The sequence below is a fragment of the Stegostoma tigrinum genome, chromosome 19, assembly GCF_030684315.1.
Source record: "Stegostoma tigrinum isolate sSteTig4 chromosome 19, sSteTig4.hap1, whole genome shotgun sequence".
Taxonomy (NCBI): Eukaryota; Metazoa; Chordata; class Chondrichthyes; order Orectolobiformes; family Stegostomatidae; genus Stegostoma; species Stegostoma tigrinum.
The window spans coordinates 38,898,878-38,919,759 of record NC_081372.1 but is presented as its reverse complement, the minus strand read 5'-3'; the positions used below and the strand labels follow the sequence as shown (position 1 = coordinate 38,919,759).

At 39.3% G+C, this 20,882-nt stretch overlaps 1 protein-coding gene across 5 annotated transcripts in view; it reads left to right on the top strand.

Annotated features, from left to right (window-relative positions):
* The window catches only part of LOC125461406 (beta-1,4-galactosyltransferase 5-like), a 79,639-nt gene extending 66,141 nt beyond the window's left edge, over positions 1–13,498 (top strand). For 4 of the 5 annotated variants that reach the window (XM_059652821.1, XM_059652820.1, XM_059652822.1 and 1 more), the window contains exons 8-9: positions 7,806–7,907; positions 10,327–13,497. In XM_059652821.1, coding sequence (XP_059508804.1) covers positions 7,806–7,907; positions 10,327–10,474 — 250 coding nt within the window. In that variant the 3' untranslated portion in view covers positions 10,475–13,497. Of the gene's footprint in view, positions 1–7,805; positions 7,908–10,326 lie in introns of all 5 variants that reach the window. The other variant, XM_059652824.1, reaches the window with a different exon arrangement.
* The last annotated feature ends 7,384 nt before the right edge of the window (positions 13,499–20,882 follow it).

The window sequence follows — 20,882 nt, the reverse complement described above, 5'->3', positions numbered from 1 at the left end:
TAGGGTACCCATTCTTTTTGAATACGCTGTATAGGTGATTTTCCTCTGCTCTGCGTAGTTCCTCTGTGCTGCAGTGTGTGGTGGCTCGTTGGAATAATGTTCTAATGCAGCTTCGTTTGTGGGTGTTGGGATGGTTGCTCCTGTAGTTCAGTATTTGGTCCGGATGTGTTGTTTTCCTGTAGACGCTGGTTTGAAGTTCCCCATTGGCTGTTCGCTCGACTGTGACATCTAGGAATGGCAGTTTGTTGTTGTTTTCCTCCTCTTTTGTGAATGTTATGCCAGTAAAGGGTATTATTGATGGTCTTGAAGGTTTCCTCTAATTTGTTTTGTTTAGTGATGACAAAGGTGTCATCCACATAGCGGTCCCAACGTTTGGGTTGGATGATTGGCAGAGCTGTTTGTTCGAGTCTCTGCATTACTGCCTCTGCTAAGAACCCTGATACGGTACACCCACGGGATCTCCGATATCAGGGTTCTTAGCAGAGGCAGTAATGCAGAGACTCTAACAAACAGCTCTGCCAATCATCCAACCCAAACGTTGGGACCGCTATGTGGATGACACCTTTGTCATCACTAAACAAAACAAACTAGAGGAAACCTTCAAGACCATCAGTAATACCCTTTACTGGCATAACATTCACAAAAGAGGAGGAAAACAACAGCAAACTGCCATTCCTAGATGTCACAGTAGAGCGAACAGCCAATGGGGAACTTCAAACCAGCGCCTACAGGAAAACAACACATACGGACCAAATACTGAACTACAGGAGCAACCATCCCAACACCCACAAACGAAGCTGCATTAGAACATTATTCCAACGAGCCACCACACACTGCAGCACAGAGGAACTACGCAGAGCAGAGGAAAATCACCTATACAGCGTATTCAAAAAGAACGGGTACCTAATGAACACAGTCCGCCGATTTCTCAGCAACAAACCCAAACAAACAGATCAAACGGAGCCCAGAAACCATAATCACTCTTCCCCTACATCAAAGACATTTCCGAAATGACTGCCAGACTACTCGGACCTCTTGGCATCAGGGTAGCCCACAAACCCACCAACACACTAAAACAGCAGCTAATGAACTTTAAAAGATCCTATACAGACAACAAGCAAAACAAACGTCATCTACAAAATACCTTGCAAGAACTGTGACAAACATTACATTGGACAAACTGGCAGAAAGCTAGCCACCAGGATACATGAACATCAACTAGCCACAAAACGACATGACCCACTATCACTCGTATCCTCACGTACAGATAAGGAAGAACACCACTTTGATTGGGACAACACATCCATCCTAAGACAAGCCAAACAGAGACACGCACGAGAATTCCTAGAAGCATGGCATTCCAACTGGAACTCCATCAACAAACACATTGATTTGGAGCCAATCTACCATCCCCTGAGAAAAAGAACAGGAAATGACATCACCAACCCAAGGAAACCTAAACAGATAAATAGAAAGCGGGACATAACACCAGCACTTCGTCAGAGGCTCACTGATGATGTTACCTAGAATGGTGACGAAATGTCTGAAAACTAACCTTCCAGCTCAGCGAGCAAACTCGCATCCAGATTAGTGCAGATGAAATTGCACTTTTATTGTGTTTCAAAATCTTTTCCAGTTATGCTGTATTGAATGGTTTAGTTTAATCTAGTTTATTTCTTTTACATAAACACTTGTTTTTACAGTTAGACAAAATCTGCAGCATTGTGTGCTTGTATTTATCTTTTTAAGATCACATCATTAGATCATGTTTTTGCTTTCACTTATCAAGTCAGATTTCACTCTGGGGTCTGATTTGTTCAATATTAATACCTGACATTAGCATGTCCAGTGTCGCAGCTGCCAGAAAATTTCAGCAAAGCCAACCAAGGCAAATCCAATAGTTAATACTAACTGCCAATCCAAGCTCTGCTTCAAACATCCCTCCTGAGAACTCTCACCTTGAAGTAATCACCCAGATATGGGAATTTTGGGGTCTGTGGCTTTTATTGGAGATCAGAAAGCATTTGGTAATTAGGATGCTTATGCCTGTTACTGCTGCAATCCGCTGCTACAAATGTGACATTGGTAGTTTTCTAAATGGGAATGATATGAAAAGCAGTAAATATCACTTGTACAATGAAGCATTATAGCTTTAAATGAATACTCCCTATGCACTCAGCTTACCCTGTTTTTCACAAGCTTACTCAAGCAAAGATGATAAAAGCACATGATATCCTTGCTCATTTGTAATGATCGCGTGGCTCTCATTTCTAGACTTTTTAGATGTCTGAAATCAATACCTACTTTTGTGTGTAAATACCGACTGATTTAATATTTAGAAATCTTAATTCAGACCACAATTCTCTAGCTAGCTGCAAATAATCTCTTCGCTCTATTTCTTTCAAACTGTATGGTTGATGAGTAATGTGTCGATAGTTGTAATGCTCCTTAAATTTACATACTATCTTTTAACCTAGAAAAGCATTCCTGGTGGCTAACAAAACATCAAGAAAAAAAACTGATACTTAGACAATTTGAATGGAAGAAGAGCAATGATTAATTTAAATACTTAGACTATGAAAGTGATTTCAATGGGATGAAGACAGAAAGAGAGGTGTCTAGAAAGACAGGAAGCAGAAAGTAAGCACCTGTGACTGAAATTCCCTTGATTCTGAAGGGTTCCAGGAGGTTTGAAGTTAGCAAATAGAATATTGTTGTTCGAGAAAGGTGGGAGAAAGAAGGCAGGCAACATAATGCCTGTAGGCCTGATCCAAATCCTTTGGAAAATGCAGGAACCTGTTATTAATCGCATCTATGAGAGGGTGAATGAATTGGAGATTACACCAAAATGAACAAAATTCTGAAAAGTATCATGAAGTAATTTTACTGTGACCGAGGAATCTATCAAGGGGCCGCATTTTCTTTATTTAGAATCAATTATATAAAAGTAAGACAAAAATTGTTTTCAGTCACTCAAACCAGGTACAGTGCCTCGTATTAGAGGGGTCCGGATGTGAAAATTGTCAACATACAGTTTTTTTTTGTTGGAGAATATTTAGAATTGAAGGGATATTAACTTTAGTTTGGTTTTACCCTGATTTAAGTGTGGAGGGGAAGAATGAGTGACAAGAATATGGTGTTTGGAGCTGAAACTAATAGGTTTTTCTCCTTCTCAGTGCTTAGCTGAAGAAAGGCATGGAGCCAGAAAGCAATTGAGAATTGTATCGAATGTCCCCCAAAATCCTGTAGAAGCTGACTCCATAATGTCCAAATGAGGCAGAGGAGGAGCAAGTATGCCTACTTCCTGGTGATTGAGGTGTTTGGGAGAGCCAACACTGTTGACATTGCATTGTCCCACTCAGCTGGTTAAGAGTAGAATCAAATCAAAAATGTATCTGGGCTAGATAGTTGAAAGGTATTAAAGAAAAATTGTATGATATACAATGCTGGCTGCCGAAAGGGCAGCAATTGATATTTCTGTACCACTTTCGGTAAAACATCCCATGACGTTTCTCAAAGGTGACTTTCGATTACTGTGTCTCATGAGATATTAGAACAGATAAAGATGGACAAAAGCTTGGTAATCAAAATTGTGTTAGCTGAGGCAACTCTAATGGAACACCTGTTGCCTACAAACCCTCACTGTGCAAAGAAAGGAGAAATTATTTTAATTTTAAGTTTGTTCACCCCTTGCTATGGCCTAACTGTAGTTAGAATATGAAATGTGTCAAAATGTTGCAAGTTAGCTCCGCAAAAGCAAAGTTGTCTTTTTCTGTTTAGCAAGCTGGAAGGGTCTGTGTTTTTATTCTATCAAGAGATAAGGCCCTTGCTGGGTAGGCCAGCATTTATTGCCCAGCTGTAACTTCCCAGAGGGCAGCTAGGAGTCCAGCACATTGCTGTGGTTCTGGAATCGGATGCAGGCCCAACCAGATGAGGATGGCCGTTGGGGAAGCTAACAGACATTTATGAGCCAGATGGGTTTTTCCTGACATTTCATTATCATCGGACTTGTGGATGGGATTCAAACCTAGGGTGTCAGAACAGTACCTGGGTCTTTGGATTAATTGTGTAGCAGTTTAATAACACTAAGCCATCACCTACCTATAAACTCATCGATGCAGTCAAACATGCTTTCTGTGTTTTTATGCTACAGGGTGAAATCCTGGAGCATTTCTGTGAACCTGACAGATTCACAGAGGGGGATCAGGCAGGTGAACAAGTCATTGAAGTGATAATCATCCTTTTCCATTGACACATTTTATCCACTTTCCTGACCTACCTCTCAAAAATGCTGGAGGCCATCAGGCAGTGTTGGTCACAATGTGCTGTACGGTTAGTGTCTTAACATTGCTTTGTGACTGTGCCTTCCTGGACCACCTTATCACAAGCAGCTTTTCAGTTCCATCCATGTTGGTGTAGATCACAGCAGCGATACACTTGCTTTTGCATTATACACTTCATCTTTAAACATTAAAGAGAAATATGGCAAAAGAAAATGGTAAAACAGTCCAGTTTCATTCATGCAAAAAATGCCTCTTGGTGCCTACCAGTTGGTAAAACTATTTTACAGCTATTGCTATAGATTTGTCCATGATCTCGTTCCTTGGTGTGGTCAAACTCTGCCATAATTGAGCAGTACTGTCATACGAGAAGTAAGTCCAACTTTGCCTCATCTGAGGAGCCTTTCTCTGATTGCAGCCATTCTTCTTTTAGGTTTCCTACTCGATGTCATCTTGTGATTAGGTGACAACTTTGCTACTGTTGGATTCCTTGAGTTATCTGAGTTTGTTTGGAGGAGCTAGGGAAGAATGTAAAGAGATTCGAAAAGAATTGATTGTTAAATAATCATATGTGCAGGAGTAGGTCATCTGGCCCATCAAGTCTGTTCTGCCATTCAATAAGATCATGGCTAATCTTTTCATGGACTCAGCTCCACTTACCCATCTGCTAATCATAATCCTTAATTCCTTTACTTTTCAAAAATCTATTTTCCCCTTCAAAACATTCAATGAAGTAGTCTCATCTGCTTCACTGGGCAAGAAATTCCACAGATTCACAACCATTTGGGTGAAGAAGCTCCTGCTCAACTTTTGTCCTAAGTCTGCTTCCCCTTACTTTTGAGGCTGTGTCCCCAGTTCTAGTTTCACCTGTCAGTGGAAATAACCTCCCTGCATCTATCCTATCTATTGCATCATGGATTGTAGGGAAGAAAAGGTTGTAGCTCTATTTGCCAAATTGAAACTCCTACTGATTTCAAGCCTTTCAAACTGATAGCACCCAAGGGGGCGATGAAGCTTTAAAACTATCCCAGGCCACAAAAATATGAGCAAATTCTACAAAATGCAGGTCAATAATATACCATTTCCCCATTACTGTAAGATATCTGGAATAGCTGTATCTCCATTTCATTTCAATGAGGAACATTTCCATTTTACTTTTAGAACATAGAACATAGAACATAGAACAGTACAGCACAGAACAGGCCCTTCAGCCCACAATGTTGTGCCGACCATTGATCCTCATGTATGCACCCTCAAATTTCTGTGACCATATACATGTCCAGCAGTCTCTTAAATGACCCCAATGACCTTGCTTCCACAACTGCTGCTGGCAACGCATTCCATGCTCTCACAACTCTCTGCGTAAAGAACCTGCCTCTGACATCCCCTCGATACTTTCCACCAACCAGCTTAAAACTATGACCCCTCGTGCTAGCCATTTCTGCCCTGGGAAATAGTCTCTGGCTATCAACTCTATCTATGCCTCTCATTATCTTGTATACCTCAATTAGGTCCCCTCTCCTCCTCCTTTTCTCCAATGAAAAGAGACCGAGCTCAGTCAACCTCTCTTCATAAGATAAGCCCTCCAGTCCAGGCAGCATCCTGGTAAACCTCCTCTGAACCCTCTCCAAAGCATCCACATCTTTCCTATAATAGGGCGCCCAGAACTGGACGCAGTATTCCAAGTGCGGTCTAACCAAAGTTTTATAGAGCTGCAACAAGATCTCACGACTCTTAAACTCAATCCCCCTGTTAATGAAAGCCAAAACACCATATGCTTTCTTAACAACCCTGTCCACTTGGGTGGCCATTTTAAGGGATCTATGTATCTGCACACCAAGATCCCTCTGTTCCTCCACGCTGCCAAGAATCCTATCCTTAATCCTGTACTCGGCTTTCAAATTCGACCTTCCAAAATGCATCACCTCGCATTTATCCAGGTTGAACTCCATCTGCCACCTCTCAGCCTATCTCTGCATCCTGTCAATGTCCCGCTGCAGCCTACAACAGCCCTCTACACTGTCAACGACACCTCCGACCTTTGTGTCGTCTGCAAACTTGCTGACCCATCCTTCAATTCCCTCGTCCAAGTCATTAATAAAAATTACAAACAGTAGAGGCCCAAGGACAGAGCCCTGTGGAACTCCACTCACCACTGACTTCCAGGCAGAATATTTTCCTTCTACTACCACTCGCTGTCTTCTGTTGGCCAGCCAATTCTGTATCCAAGCAGCTAAGTTCCCCTGTATCCCATTCCTCCTGACCTTCTGAATGAGCCTACCATGGGGAACCTTATCAAATGCCTTACTGAAGTCCATATACACCACATCCACAGCATGACCCTCATCAACCTTTAATAGGGTAGACCTGAAGATAAAACTGCTAGTTACTGCACCAGGTGTTGCATACTTAAATTTACCTTCTATTTGAATAAAGTTATTAACAATTTGCTGAATCTCTTGAGTAAGCTGAGAAAGAACAAAGCAAGCTTACAGTTCACAGTACTCGAGTTTAGGTATTTTATTGGAATGTCTTGCCAGGGACATTGGTGTTTGTCACCATTTGAAAAGTTCAATCCTGCTACGTATCTACAGAATGATTTTAATTTCAATTTCCAGCATTCACGGTTTGACATTAGGTTGATTTGATATTTCTGTTGCAGTTAGAACCTGGGAGAGGGATTTCAAAATTGTTTTAGTGTCCAATGGTGAGAGATTCTGGTACAGTCTGGTGGAGTGGTGCTATGTAAGGGCTAAATAATGAGCCCCATATACAAGAGGGGAAAATAGATTGACAGTAAATATCCTGAGACTTGAATTTTTCACCTGCATTGAAGAATGGTGGATATGTTAAGTGGGCACTAAGCCCTACTAATATCGTAAATGAAGAATTCTTTAAAGATTCAGAATGAATCACCTGTTGGGAATGAACTTGCAACTTTTCAGGACTTTTGCGGTTCTAAATTATGTCTATTTACTACAAAATACTTTTCTTCCTGTCTGTCTTTTTGAGACAGTTTTGATTTCCATGCTTGTTATTGAGAAATTATTAATATTGATGTACTGAATTCTGTATTTTTTTGAAAAGGAAAGTACATTTATTAATGCAGTTCTTGTTTGGATTACATGGATTCTCAGTTTTAAAATGGCAATATCGTGTGCAGGCCCAAGACTGAATCACACGAGATTAGTTAGGAAGGTCTGTCATTAGGAAAATTTCTCCAGTTATTCTTTACCCTTCTTTTCTGACACAAGTTGAGGTGAATGGAGGATAATTTAGGTTGAAAAACAATTGCCTCAAAGGTGAGTAATCTTCTGAATGCTCTTTGAGCTGTGCTTGCTGACTGTTTTGTCAGCGTCAAGTGGCAGATGTGTTTGTTGTTGAAATTCTTTGCACGAAAGCCTTGTTTTAAGATAAGTTTTGGAAAGTTTGACTTAACTCAATTTGCTTCAAAACAAGTCAAAAATTTCAAATTCTTGATTGAATAAAGAGCACGTATTAAAGAATTTGTTTGGCTGTCTTCAGGGTTCGGTTTGCTGGACTTACAGTAACAAGACCAGGGGGTAATTTAGGAAAATACAAATCAGTTCCTCATCATCATCGAGGGGAAGTGCAGTTCTTGGGAAGGTGAGTCAGACGTTTGGTATTTTTTTTTTAATATTTTGTTGGGTTTGGATTCTGCTCCGATAATAGAAGACATACTTAAAATGGCATATCCAAGTTCATTTAAAATTAACTAAATGTTGCGATAAAATCATTATTTGACGAGGTGGAAATTCTTACTAGAATTTCTGCCACATATGAAGCTCTAAAAGATTAGACTGTATATTGTAAAAACGGTGTTCTTCACATTCCTACACACACACACACACACACACACACACACACACACACACACACACACACACACACACACACACACACACACACACACACACACACACACACACACACACACAGGATACTGTCATAATGCTGGATTGTAAGTTAGTTTGAAAATGTATCTATTTGAATAAGTCTGTTTCTCACACTGATCAACTGATGTTCATGCGTGTAAGCATATGCAATTAGCCTGGCCCTACCTTTCAACATTTTATCTAAGGAAGTTCCAAGGTTAGGACCATTGAAATGTAGGAAACAGATGAAAAACCCAAATCATTGTAGATGGCAAATAGAAGCAAAGCCTATGCTAAGAGGGAGATTTGTATTGAGACTGAATTATATTACGGAAATATCCTTTTGTAGATTATTCTAATTTTATTATCCCTTTCAAAATCCACAGAAAAAATATTTGCTGTAGTGCAAAAGCTTACTCTGGAATTCTGAGCCTAAATATATTTTCAGGCCTGGTATGCAACGCTTGTAAATGTGTGTTGCTTTTGACCATCAGATTAACTTAGCATTGTACTATCAAACTGATCCAAGTATTTGTCTAATCATTGTGGATGAAGTTTCAGAAGGGGGATATTTTCAGATGTGTGAAGTGTGATTCCAGCTTGGTATAATTTTCTTTATCAAAAAAAATCTTTAAGTATCCTGTGACCAAGTACTATATTGTTAAACAGATTTCAGATTGTTCATTTCTGCCTTGATAGGCAGCCTGATGGCTGCCACTCAAAGTATTCAGTGAACACATGCTATTGGTGTGTTAAATACCAATATCAACTGACTCCAAACATCACCGATAAAATAACTACCTAACATGGAATAATTATTTATCCATCCTTTCTCTCTGACTTTTTGAAAATTGCAAGCTAGACTTTGCAGTCATCAGCAAAGCAACAGGACTTCCTGTCGACTCCGAAGAAAGCTGCTCACAAAATGTAACTTTTTCCCTTGTCTAACCAGATTTTAAACCTAGCACCCATATAAGGAGATTGTCACGGCAGAGAGATCAGGATGCAAAATGTGAGGTGCCAATCACTTGAAGTATTCTCAAACACAATAACAGAAAATTTTAAATGTCCTTAACTCTTCACTTCTTAATTAAATATTCTAGTGGAATAATAGATTATTCAAGACGGATAGAAACAAGTATCAGTTTTGGAGGGGACTATTTCTTCAGAAATTAGGTTCTGAATGTAGATCACAGACCACAGCATCTGCATTTTTACATGACTCTGCACACAGCAGACACCCAAATATACTGAAGGTGACTGTGTGCAATTTTATGAGGGTGGCACTGATATGTTCAATATGTTACTATTGCAAAGTCCATGCTAGTGTACCTTTATGGAGCTCTTTGATCATTTAAGGAAGCCAAAGCACCAAAAAAAACTAACCTCCATAAATTGCCCATTTTAAGTTACAAACAAAAATCATACTTAACCCTTGCATTTTACTCAGTTATGGTTTTTGAGTTTATGCTTCAGTTTTGTGAAATGCCTGGTTAAAAATCATTTAAAATCTGACATTTCAAAACAAAAATCAGTAAGGGTTTCATAAAACTCTAGTAAACTTTCTGTAGAAGATGGTGTTGGATAGAATGCTATGAACTTGAACTTTGGAATTCCTTAACCCAGAAGGTTGTGGAAGCACAATCATTGAGCAGGCTCAAACATGGTTAGGTTTCTGGAAATTAATGATATTAAAGGATATGGAATTAGAGTGGGAAAATGGTATTGAGGAGATGATCAGTCATGACCTAGAATGGTGGAGCAGGGTTGATAGGCTAAATCACCTACTCCGGTTCCTATGTTGTGTGAACTTTTTTAAGAATATTGGGCCCTTGACTTAAATTCTGACCCTTCATTGAATAAGTGAAGAATCAAGATCAAAGAATATCTAACAATTTGTCTAAAAGTAGATTTGTTGTGTTCTTGAGTCACTAATATATTATTTCAGCAATATTTCAATCTGTTGGACTAACTGTATTTGTTAGCACTTTTTGATAAAACCATTAGTTTTGCAAAATTGAAGCTGTCTACTTCTTTTAGTATACAAATTCAAACAGCATCTGTTATATTAAGTTATTTGATTATTTTAATTGACATGAAAGCATCATCAATCAACTGCTTCACTGGTAAAATATTTGTTTCTGTTACAGATATGCTTTATTGAGACATTCTAAGGAAAGGCAAAAGCTTGATGGCCTGCAAAACTTGAAGTACTTTCCAAATATTACAGTTGAAGCCTTGTATAAAAATATAACTGTAAACTTGACACCGGAGCTGGCTCCAGTGAGTGACTATTAATCTAAAATGGGCACAACAGTTTAGTGAGGGTTAGGGTTGCTTGCTCAGAAAAATTGGTGGACTTGCAAACCTGGTAAAAATCTGCAGTGAGACAACACAGAAGTTCCTTTGCGTAGTCACGAGGAATTGGCCAGCAGTTGATTTTATTATTTGACACCAAATTGAATATTGATCAATGACTATGCAGCAGTGCTGGTGAATGAGAAAACCAGGCCTGAAAAATTAATTGTATGGCGAACTTCTTCAATGTAAACGCTTTCCGTTTTTCCAATTGGATAATAGTACATCATTAATCAAGAAGGAAACATAAACTGAAGAATCCACTGAACAGTATCTGGACAATGAATCAATCTGAATTCCAAGACTGCAGAGCCAATTGGAAACTGCTAAATCATATTTTGGTTTAGGATGCCAAGAAGAATGAAGTGAGCAGTTTCCTTCCCAATCACCTTGTGATCAAATGTTAAATTGAAAGCATACTATACCTTGTTTTTAATTCGCTAGCAATTGTTAATGCACTTCTAGTGAATGATGTTTTGTTTTGTAAATAAACTGTGAATTGCCAGATATTTTTTTATTTATAGTCTACTGAACCACAAGGTTTACATGTTCAGATCAACAATATAAGTCTGACACTGTTGTATATGTACGGCACAGAACACACTGAATATAATCCCCTTAATTTTGAATGTGAGGTGAATAGATTCGTATGTGTTCCTGAATACATAACTTAGTGGGTGTTCTATTTCAGTCCTCTTTACTGCTACACTCTCTCATGCTGCTGAAATTCATGGATTGTTCCCAGAAAATTTGGCATGTTTGTATATGCCCCTGTAAAAGCGACAAATTGTGGTTGTTTGACTTAATTCAAATATAAGCAATTACAACGAATAATCAGCATTTTAAAAATAAATATGTGCCAATTATACTATGACATTTTAATTAACAAGTTAGTACATTAGAAATGTAGGAAACATTTTTGCATTATTACAAATTGGGATTATGGCAACCTCCAGAAATTTTGAAACTGCAGAGTTTGTGTTTATTCAATATTCTGTATTTGGGAAATTTAACTAACTTCTTTAGTCCAAGCACTTAGCTAATACTTTATCTGCCTGAATTGGTGAGTTCCTTTCCTTGTATGCCAATCATATTTGTGAACATTTGTTAAAGGTCAACTTATTGACTAGGTGCTAATGCCCATTGTCCATTTGAAAAAAAATGGTTTATAGTATTAGATGTTGCAGTTTGCTGCACATGATAGTAATAGGACAAGGAGCTAAATCCAAGCTTCTACAGGGTTTTTGATGAGGACAATTAGATGTGTGTTAGTACATGATGAGCCTGTCTGCATAGCTTTAACATGACTGTAGGCCTTGTGTTATATGTGCCAGGAGGAGATGGGGAAAAGAGAGAATTATTGTAAAAGAAGTGGAGATATATATATGTATATATGTATGTATATTTTTGTATCAATCTTTGGTTTACACCTTTTTGAGTCTATGGTCCCATCCACCAATGAATGGTAATGTCATGATTCAGGCCCTGCTGTTTGCAATGAGGAACAACCCAGGTGTACAGACATGAAATCTTTTGTTGCAAGGTCATGATCAGTCAATATGAGAGGACATTTGGGGATGAAATTTGTCCATTTTTTTATTTTTTGCCAAGCTGCTAGTAGGAACACAAAATAAAATTCCTATTTTGGACTCTGAACCTTTTTTTAAGCAAAAAAAGGATCAAAGGCAAAGAATTTCACTCTCCTAGACTTATTTGTCCTTGAAAGGCTGTTAGCCTTTTTCAGATTTTATGTTAGTATTTATAGCTGGTGCTTCTTGAAGAGGTATTGCATATATTATCCAGAATACTAAATATGATGCGGTCAGAGTGTATAGCAATGAAGAGAATGCTGATTTGTTTCATTTTCAGCTGTTGGTTGTGGTTTAAAATGGTAACTTGTGTTGCTATTTCTGAAACTGGTATTGCTTTAGTACAGAAATAAACATGTAATTGTATTTGTTTTGATCATAGCTATACGTAACCCTATGTTTGTGTCTTTTTTTCCCCTCCTTTCATCTCTTCGCGCATGCACACACGCACACTCTCATGGCTTTGATGAAGCACTTAACTATGTACTATTCATGTTTTCCTGATTTTTTTTTTCTCTAAACAATTTCTCTTGTGTAATTATGTAGATGAGAAAATTGTGATATGCATGCTCCAACATATTATAGAAAACATTATGAAAAATGTCAGTTTAAGAATTGGAAAGCTGCTGTGAGGCAGTACATGTTCCAAAATTCTCTTGAATAATATTTCCCCATTTTAACTTCTCGTCAATTTGAAACTATTCAGACCACAATTCTTTTCGTTCTAAGTATTCAACATACCTATTTGGTAAGTGATTTGCCCATTTCATAAGCATGTTTCATGTAATGTAATTGATGGATAATTCTGATTTTTAACCACTTTTTAACTATGTTGTTCACAAGACCCACGATGTTTGCACATGACCCAAATTGCACGTAAAGAAGTCAGTAAATGGACAAAAAAGTAGAAATCTATCAAACTTTCAATAATACTGTGCAGGAAGATGGGCAAAAAAAAACTTGAAATTACCAGCCCTTTTTTTCTCACGTGTTGGCATGCATTGTTAAACTATGGTGCCTGTTCAAATTTTTGTTGTATGATCTAGTTTTTGCATGTTTCCGAGTGGAGTTGGCCAGATCAGCAACGTTCTCGACCTATGCACTGAAAAAAATTGGAAAGTATTAGAGTTCTCACCTCAAAGCCTTCTGTCCCTTATTTCACGCCTTTGATCATTTGTTATACATTTTTGTATTAATTTATGGATGAATTTTTCAATAAAAAATGAAAGACACCATGAGTTGATGTGTAGCTCACAAGTATTTCATAAGTCTTAGATTATTCATTATTTCAGGAAATTCAAAATAAACCACAAAAAATGTTCTTGTGAAGGGATTGAATGGCGGGTGGGGGGAAGGGGCTGTGGTTTGTGGCGGGAAAGCCTGTACACAAAATGTATTCTGACCAAACTACATCAATTTTGTACAACATGAATAAATGTGTTTGGATTCTCTGATATACAATCTCTCTCCATATCAATCACTAGACTGAATCATAGTTTCACAATTCATTCATTGTTGTCTAATGCCTGTGCAAGCACTGTGAGCAGAATCTTTGTCTTAAACCAATGCCCCAGTATTTTGTTACCACTGGTGGAGCTATCTTCTTTTAGACGTGGACCTCGAGTGATACTGATTTGATTTACTCATTGTCGTGTGTATTTTATAACAAAACACTGTGAAAAATGCCTCTCTGGCACCGACTTAAACCAAAAAACAAAACCAAAGCATAGAATGTAAAGGCAGAAGAATAAAGAAAGTGTTCAGCTTTACAGTCCTTCTTATTAACTGGTCCACCATGGGCCTGGTGGCCAACACAAGTCCCCTTTGCTGTGCGGCCACTGCTAGCACAGAAGTCACCCTTCTTTGTCAGCCTCTTGCCTCCACTGATGTCCTCACCACGGAGTCCTCATTGGACCTCATCAATGTAGACACTATCAATACTGCTGGGTACTGCATTGGCTAAAACTCAACACTTTCGCTGTCATGAGTCTGCTTTAGACCCCCCTTGCTGATGCAGCTTCTGCTGATGCCACTGGGTCTCGTTTTGGGCCCAAACTGGTCTCTGGTACTGCTTCTGCTGGAAGTAAATGCTGCAGGAAACCCAAATTTGCTTTGGCTGCAGCAGCCATGAGTCAGCACTTAGGACCGGCTCGTCGATACAGAGGCTGTTGGAACCCGAACCCAAACACCCTCCACTGCTACCCCGTCTCTGCGCTGGGCCCACTTGCCGACTATGCGATTATTTTTAAGAATGTTTTGATTGTAGTTTTATCATTTCCAGAATCCATCCATGTTAATTTTAATGTCTCAAGCTAACGATGTTCATCACTGAATGGGGAGATAGGGTCGTCTTGATTCCTGTAAACCAGTTCCAGTGCACATTGAGGGGTGCAATGGCCTAGTGTTTTAAATCACAGACCAACATCATGACCTGAGTTTGAATCCTGCCACGATAGATTGGAATTTAATTCATTAAAGAAAAAAAAATCTGGAATTGAATGTCCAGTGATGAAAACGAAGTTGCTGGAAAAGCTCAGCAGGCCTGGCAGCATCTGTGAAGAGAAAATCAGAGTTAACGTTTCGGGTCTGGTGACCCTTCTTGGAGAAACGTCAGTTTAAATGCAGGCTTTTTGGGGTGGGCAGAAACTAGATGGTTCATTAGATGACCTACATGTGACTCCAGCATTTAGAATTTGCCCTCCTCCAGGTAATTAACAATAAATGCTGGCACAGCCAGTGATGTTCACATCCTGTGAATGAATGAATTTAAAATAGACTATCATTTGCAGTAGTCAGGCAGTGGTAAATATATGGAAAAGAGAATTGGATAAATTCTTCAAAAGGGAGAAAAGCAAATGCATGGTTCTCGGGAAAGTCCTATAAAGTGAGCTGACAAAAACAAAGTAAATGGGGCAGAATTACTTCCCATGAGGTGGATAACTTCACACTTACCCATTATGGTACTGTATCTGCATTTGCCCACTCGCTCAAATTGTCTAAATTACCTTGAAGCCTTTTTGCACTCTACTCATTGCTTGCCATCCCAGCCAGTTTTGTATTGTCTTTGAACATATTATATTTGATTCTTGCATTCAAATCATTGACATGTATTGTGAATAGCTGGGGCCCAGGCACTGTCCCTGGTGGTACCCCACTTATTATGGCCTTCCACTCTACTGACCATTTCTATTATACTATAGTCCACCAGTCTCATGTGCTTTGATTTTGTACGTTAACCTCTTCTGTGGGACTTTATCAAAAGCTTCGGAAAATCCAAATGCATTCCTTCTAATCATTCTCCCTTATCTGTTTTTATAGTTACATCCTCAAAACAATTCTATTAGGTTTGTCAAACACTCTCTTCTTTTGTAAGCCTTTCTTGACTTTGCATAATCCTATTGGTATTTTCTCAGTGTTGTCGTAGCCTTTCTCATTGACTCCAGCATTTTCTCCACTACTGATGCTCGATTGATATGTCTGCACATCTGCGTTTCTCCATCCATTTTTTTTTTTGACCATAGGGTTACATTTTCTACGCTCCAATCTATCAGGACTGTTCCAGAAACTATAGAATTTTGAAAGAGATACCGAACGGATCCATGATTTCTATGGCTTACTCCTTTGGTACGCCTGTCGCATAGATTATCAGGTGCTGAGGATTTATCGGTACTATATTTTTTATTAATTTCTTTCAACTCCTTTTCCCAATACTTTTGATTCCCTAGCACTACCGAGAAATCGGCTGTTATATTTGAATACAGAACTAAATCATCATTTAATTATTCTGGCATTTCTTTGTACACTTATGAATCCTCACATTTCAGAAGGTAAGATGCCTCCATTTATGTTTGTTTTTTTTTGTGTGTATGTATAAAAGAGAGAGAGAAAGAAAGAGTGTATCCTCCATTTTTCTATTTGCCATGGAAGGCCCGTTTTCCTTTTAATGAAAAATAAGAAAGGAATGTATAGCAGTTGCAATGCACACATTTTTCTTCAATAATAGGAATTGCTGATCTATTGTTTTGCCTTTTAATTAAGGTAACTCGTTACAATGATCCCAATTGATGGTATTACTGGATAAATCCAATCCCAGATTAAAATTTGGTTTGATGGATTGTCATTTTTTGATGAGGTGGTCTCTTTTTGAAGCATAAGCATGCAATTTTACAAATTTGGCTTTGAACATAAAACAAGTTCATACAAAGGAAGCAAAGATAAAACAGAATAGACTCAAACTATTTACACAAAACACACACTTACATTTTGAAACACAACAAAATAATCTCATTAATCCAAAAATGCTCATTTCTAAATTCCAAACATATCACTTGTATCATAGCCCAATATGCTACTTGTATCCTACTTGCATTAGAGAAGAATCCTGTTCTTTATAATGATTGAATTAAGTTTAATCGTGAATTCAACTCCTAGCCTATAAAATCTGAGCCCCTTCCTGTTTACAGCTATAAATCATCCCTTTAGCAATTTATCTAAACTCTTCTGGGCTGGAACTTTTACTGAACTGCTTGCTTTCACATCATCTATTTTTACTACAGTTCCCCCTTTCTCTGGAGCACTGCTTTATATTTTCAGTTTCATCTTCATCCATGGACTTATGCAAAACTGCTGTAAACTGAAAATGGAAAACTAAACATTTGAGCTGAATTTTACCATTTTGTTTTCTTGGCTAAATGTGAATTGCACAAGTGTGGTGTAGTGATTCTCTCTGCAAAGCTGAGCAGGTTTCCTTTCCAAATCTTACGAAATGTGCTGCTGTAATTGCTGTTTGAGAACCATGTCCTATTTTCACCCCATCTTACCATGTGCCATTCATGGAGGAACTTGCCACTCACTGGGGGTCCTTCAGAAGATCAGAATTTGTGGAGCTTAATCATCTTTCGGATCCCAATTTGCATCTGCAGGAGTGCTGCCATTGTCTGTTGGGCTTTAGGAGAGACGACTGAGAAGGGGAAGCATGCTTCTCTGAGAGGGAACTGGAGCCCGAGTCGATGGGCTGCTGGAGAGGAAAGGAATCTTTTTCCAAGTGGACTAGCAGAAGATGCCATGTCAGTCCAGTCAGATTACCTCCTGCATCCATGCCGTTGCTAGTGTAAGGAGGATTAGGCAACAGTGCAGGAAAGTGGTCAATGATTTTACTCACTCAACAGAGTATGTTCAGTTCCTCAGTCTCTGCTGCTTTGCATTTATCTGTGTCACTGCTCCCACGCCCTGCCACACTTAGGCTCTGGCATCACATTTGCTGCATGTGACACCTCCTCTCATTTGCTCTTGCTACCCCCTATCCTTTTTATAAAGATTCATTCATGGTATGAGAGTGTTGCTTGTTAGGCAAGCATTTATTGCTCATCCCTAATGCCCAGAAGGCAGGTTAAAAGTCAACCACATTGCTGTGTAGCTGGAGTCACATGTAGACCAGACCAGGCAAGGACATTAGTGAGTCAGATAGGTTTTTCCAACAATTGGCAATGGTTCGTCGTCGTTATCAGATTCTTAATTCCAGATGTTTTAAACAAATTCAAAATCCACCATCTGTCATGGCGGGATTCGAACTTAGATCCTCAGAACATTTCCAAATTCTCCAGATTAATAGTCTAGTGATAATACCACGTAGGCCATTGCCTCCCCTACGGCACACCACTAAACCCCGGGAGTCCTCTGTGCTGCCTCCTTACTTCCCTAGAATACCTCAGCACATTTCTCTCACTTGCACCAGCCCTAAACAACAGCTCCTCGGCTCCTTTATATCATTACAGGAGAGGATGTCTCATTACAGGACAAGGTGTGAGGTGGGGATGCTGCTGGGCATTCATGTCATCATTTCGGGCAGGGGAAGATGGAGCCCCCTGGTGTGGGGGCGTGGTGACATCCACATCATGAAAGCCGAATAAGTAACACTCATTGTTTCACTGCAGTAGTCGCATGAACTAACCAGAGGTTGCAAAGCCTACTGCTTATGTCTTCCAGGTAGACACATTTTTTCAAAGACCAGCCTGTCACCAATGGAGAAAAGATCCTTCAACTTTCTGGAACAGTGTGGGAAAGTATTGGAGGCCTTATTGTCTTTACTGCCACCTGAACCTCCAGCAGCATGGACAATGACATACCTTTTTTAGGCTCTGTGATGTTGCCCACTGTGTCACTCCCACCTGCACGTGGGTGAGGGGGAGATGCCTGAGGCCATGTGTAGTCTGAGGATTCCGAGAGACCAGGCAAATGCTGAGCTCCTGGCTGGAGATGACCAAGTAGGCTTGACCACGAGACCCTTCGTGCAGATACATAGGGAAGAGCAGCAATGGTGGGCAGGTATTCAGGATTCGGAGTGGCCAATGAACTTTATGTTTGATGACAATGTTGTTCCCCTGTGGAGGTCCAGTGAATGGTTACAGATGCAACCTCTCCCTCAAGTCAGCCCACTTCCCATGCCCAATATGAGGTCCTTCCATTGGCACAATGGCACGTAGCTGTCTTTGGCTTTCAGCCTCTGCATTATCATGCTCTGAAAACACCTTTTCCAGCTGCCCATTCCAGTAATGCCAGAGCCTTTATGCTTCCCCAGGCCATCATCCAAGCCATGTACACTTGGCTAAAACTGCTTCCCCTAGCCCCGAAATCTTTCATAATTTCTACAAACAGAGGTGACTTGATGAGCATCGCCCACACATTCAGACATTTGACCTTCTCTGCCAGCACTGGCTGACGTCTTTCCTGACATCTAGCTGTTGTTCACATCTCCCTGAGTGTGACTGGTTCTGGAGCGTGAGACTAAAGACTAACCTTGATTTACCTTCTGGAAAACTGCAAGAGGATATAGACAGGTTGAGTGAGTGGATAGAAACAAAGCAGATGGAGTTTCATTTTAGAAAGTGAGGTCATATACTTTGGTAAGAAGAATCAAAAGATGGCATGTTGTTTAAATGGAGTGAGACTCCTGTTAAAAAGTAAAGTTCACTATAAAGGATCTGGCTAGTGTTGCGCACAACACCCCAAAAAAAATGTTAGCATGTGGGTACGGACAGTAATTCGGAAGTTAAATTGAATTTTGGCTTTTATTGCTGAGAGGGTTGGTTAGAGTTTGATAAGAGGGAAGCAATGTTATAATTGTATGGAATGATGGTGAGTCCACACCTGGAAAATTACAAAACTTTGGTCTGTCTATTTAAAACAAAAGGTGACACTGGTATTGGAAGCAGTTCAAAAAAGATTCACAAAGCTAATTCCTGAGGTAGAGGTGTTGACTTATCAAGACCAGTTAAACAGGTTGAGCCTTTATTTTTGAATTTCTGAAGAAAAGGGTCTAGACCCGAAACATCAGCCTTCCTGCTGCTGCTTGGCCTGCTGTGTTCATCCAGCACTACACCTTGTTATCTCAGGCCTTTATTTATCTGTGTTTAGAAGAATGAGAGGTGATTTTCTTGAAGCATATCAGAATCTTAGAGGGCTTGCCATTGTTGCATTGAGAAGCTGTTTCCATTAGTTGGGGAATCTCGGATTAGGAGACAGGCATACAAAATAAGGGGATACTTGTTTAAAACTGAGTTGCAAAGGAATTTCTTCTCCCAGATCACAACGAATGTTTGGAATTCTCTACCTCAGAGTGCTGTAGAGTTTGCATCACTAGGAGAATTTAAACAGGAGGTAGATGGATTTTTGAAACATTCGATAGTTGAGGGCTATGATGAGTTGGCATGAAAAAAGAGTTAAAAGACAGATCAATCATAATTTGGTAGAATGGCCGGGCAGCCTTGAAGGTGCTGAGTAGCCAATCCTGCTCCGAATTGTTATATTCTTCTGCAGTAAACATTGAACTTAATGACAGGTCTTTTCTTACAGGAAGATATAAATTTGCCATAATAGGTTTGGGATAATATCAGATCTATTCTAGAATGAATAAACATGTTCTCATACCATGATTTGTTATGATTTAGTATGAAAACATGTTCATAATTATTATCAAAGTAATTATTACTTTCATTCTGTTCTTAAACCAGTAATAGGGCTGTATGGGATTGCATTCATTCTAAATGGTCCAGACCCTCTGGAATGATGTAAATATGTAGAATGTGCTTGCAATCAATTTGATATCACACAATAAATACAAGTGAGATGCAATATTGAGAAAATTGGGTTCATAGTTCACGTAATTTACGATATGTTTTGAGATTAGGGAAATAAAGTTTAGTTTTAGAAGGAGGCACAAATGCAACTGAAGCACTTCGAGCTCTATTACATGTAAAGGGTTGTTTAATAGTGTAAGGGAAGAAGAATTTTGTCTTGGGGAGTTCAAGTTACATTTTCTTCAACATACTCTGTGAACTCTGGCTGTAAAAGCCATGAGCTCAGTGCAGGCCATGTGGGCACAGAGATGAGTGGAGTTTAAGAAGGATGTCCGGTTTTAATTTATCTATGTGTCTGCTGGGAGAAGTTAGTTGTAGTTGCAGCTTGAAGCTGGGCAAATGTTGAAGCCTAACATTGCTTCAGACAGCGTGAGTATCGATCACAACTTATTCCAGAAAATTAGAATAGAAGAAGCCCCTACAGGCCATTGATAGTTCAGTGCATCTGAGAGTATGGGTGAAGGAAGCTCATAAGCAGTATTTCATGGATGCAGCTCAGTGTCATTATGTATCTGGTAGAAACCCTCAGTTAACTGTTTAAATGCCAACTTAGAGAAGCTAGCTGTCTGCAAAGGGGCTTGAAATGCGCTTGTCAATAAATGCTTATAGCATTGGTGAGTAAGG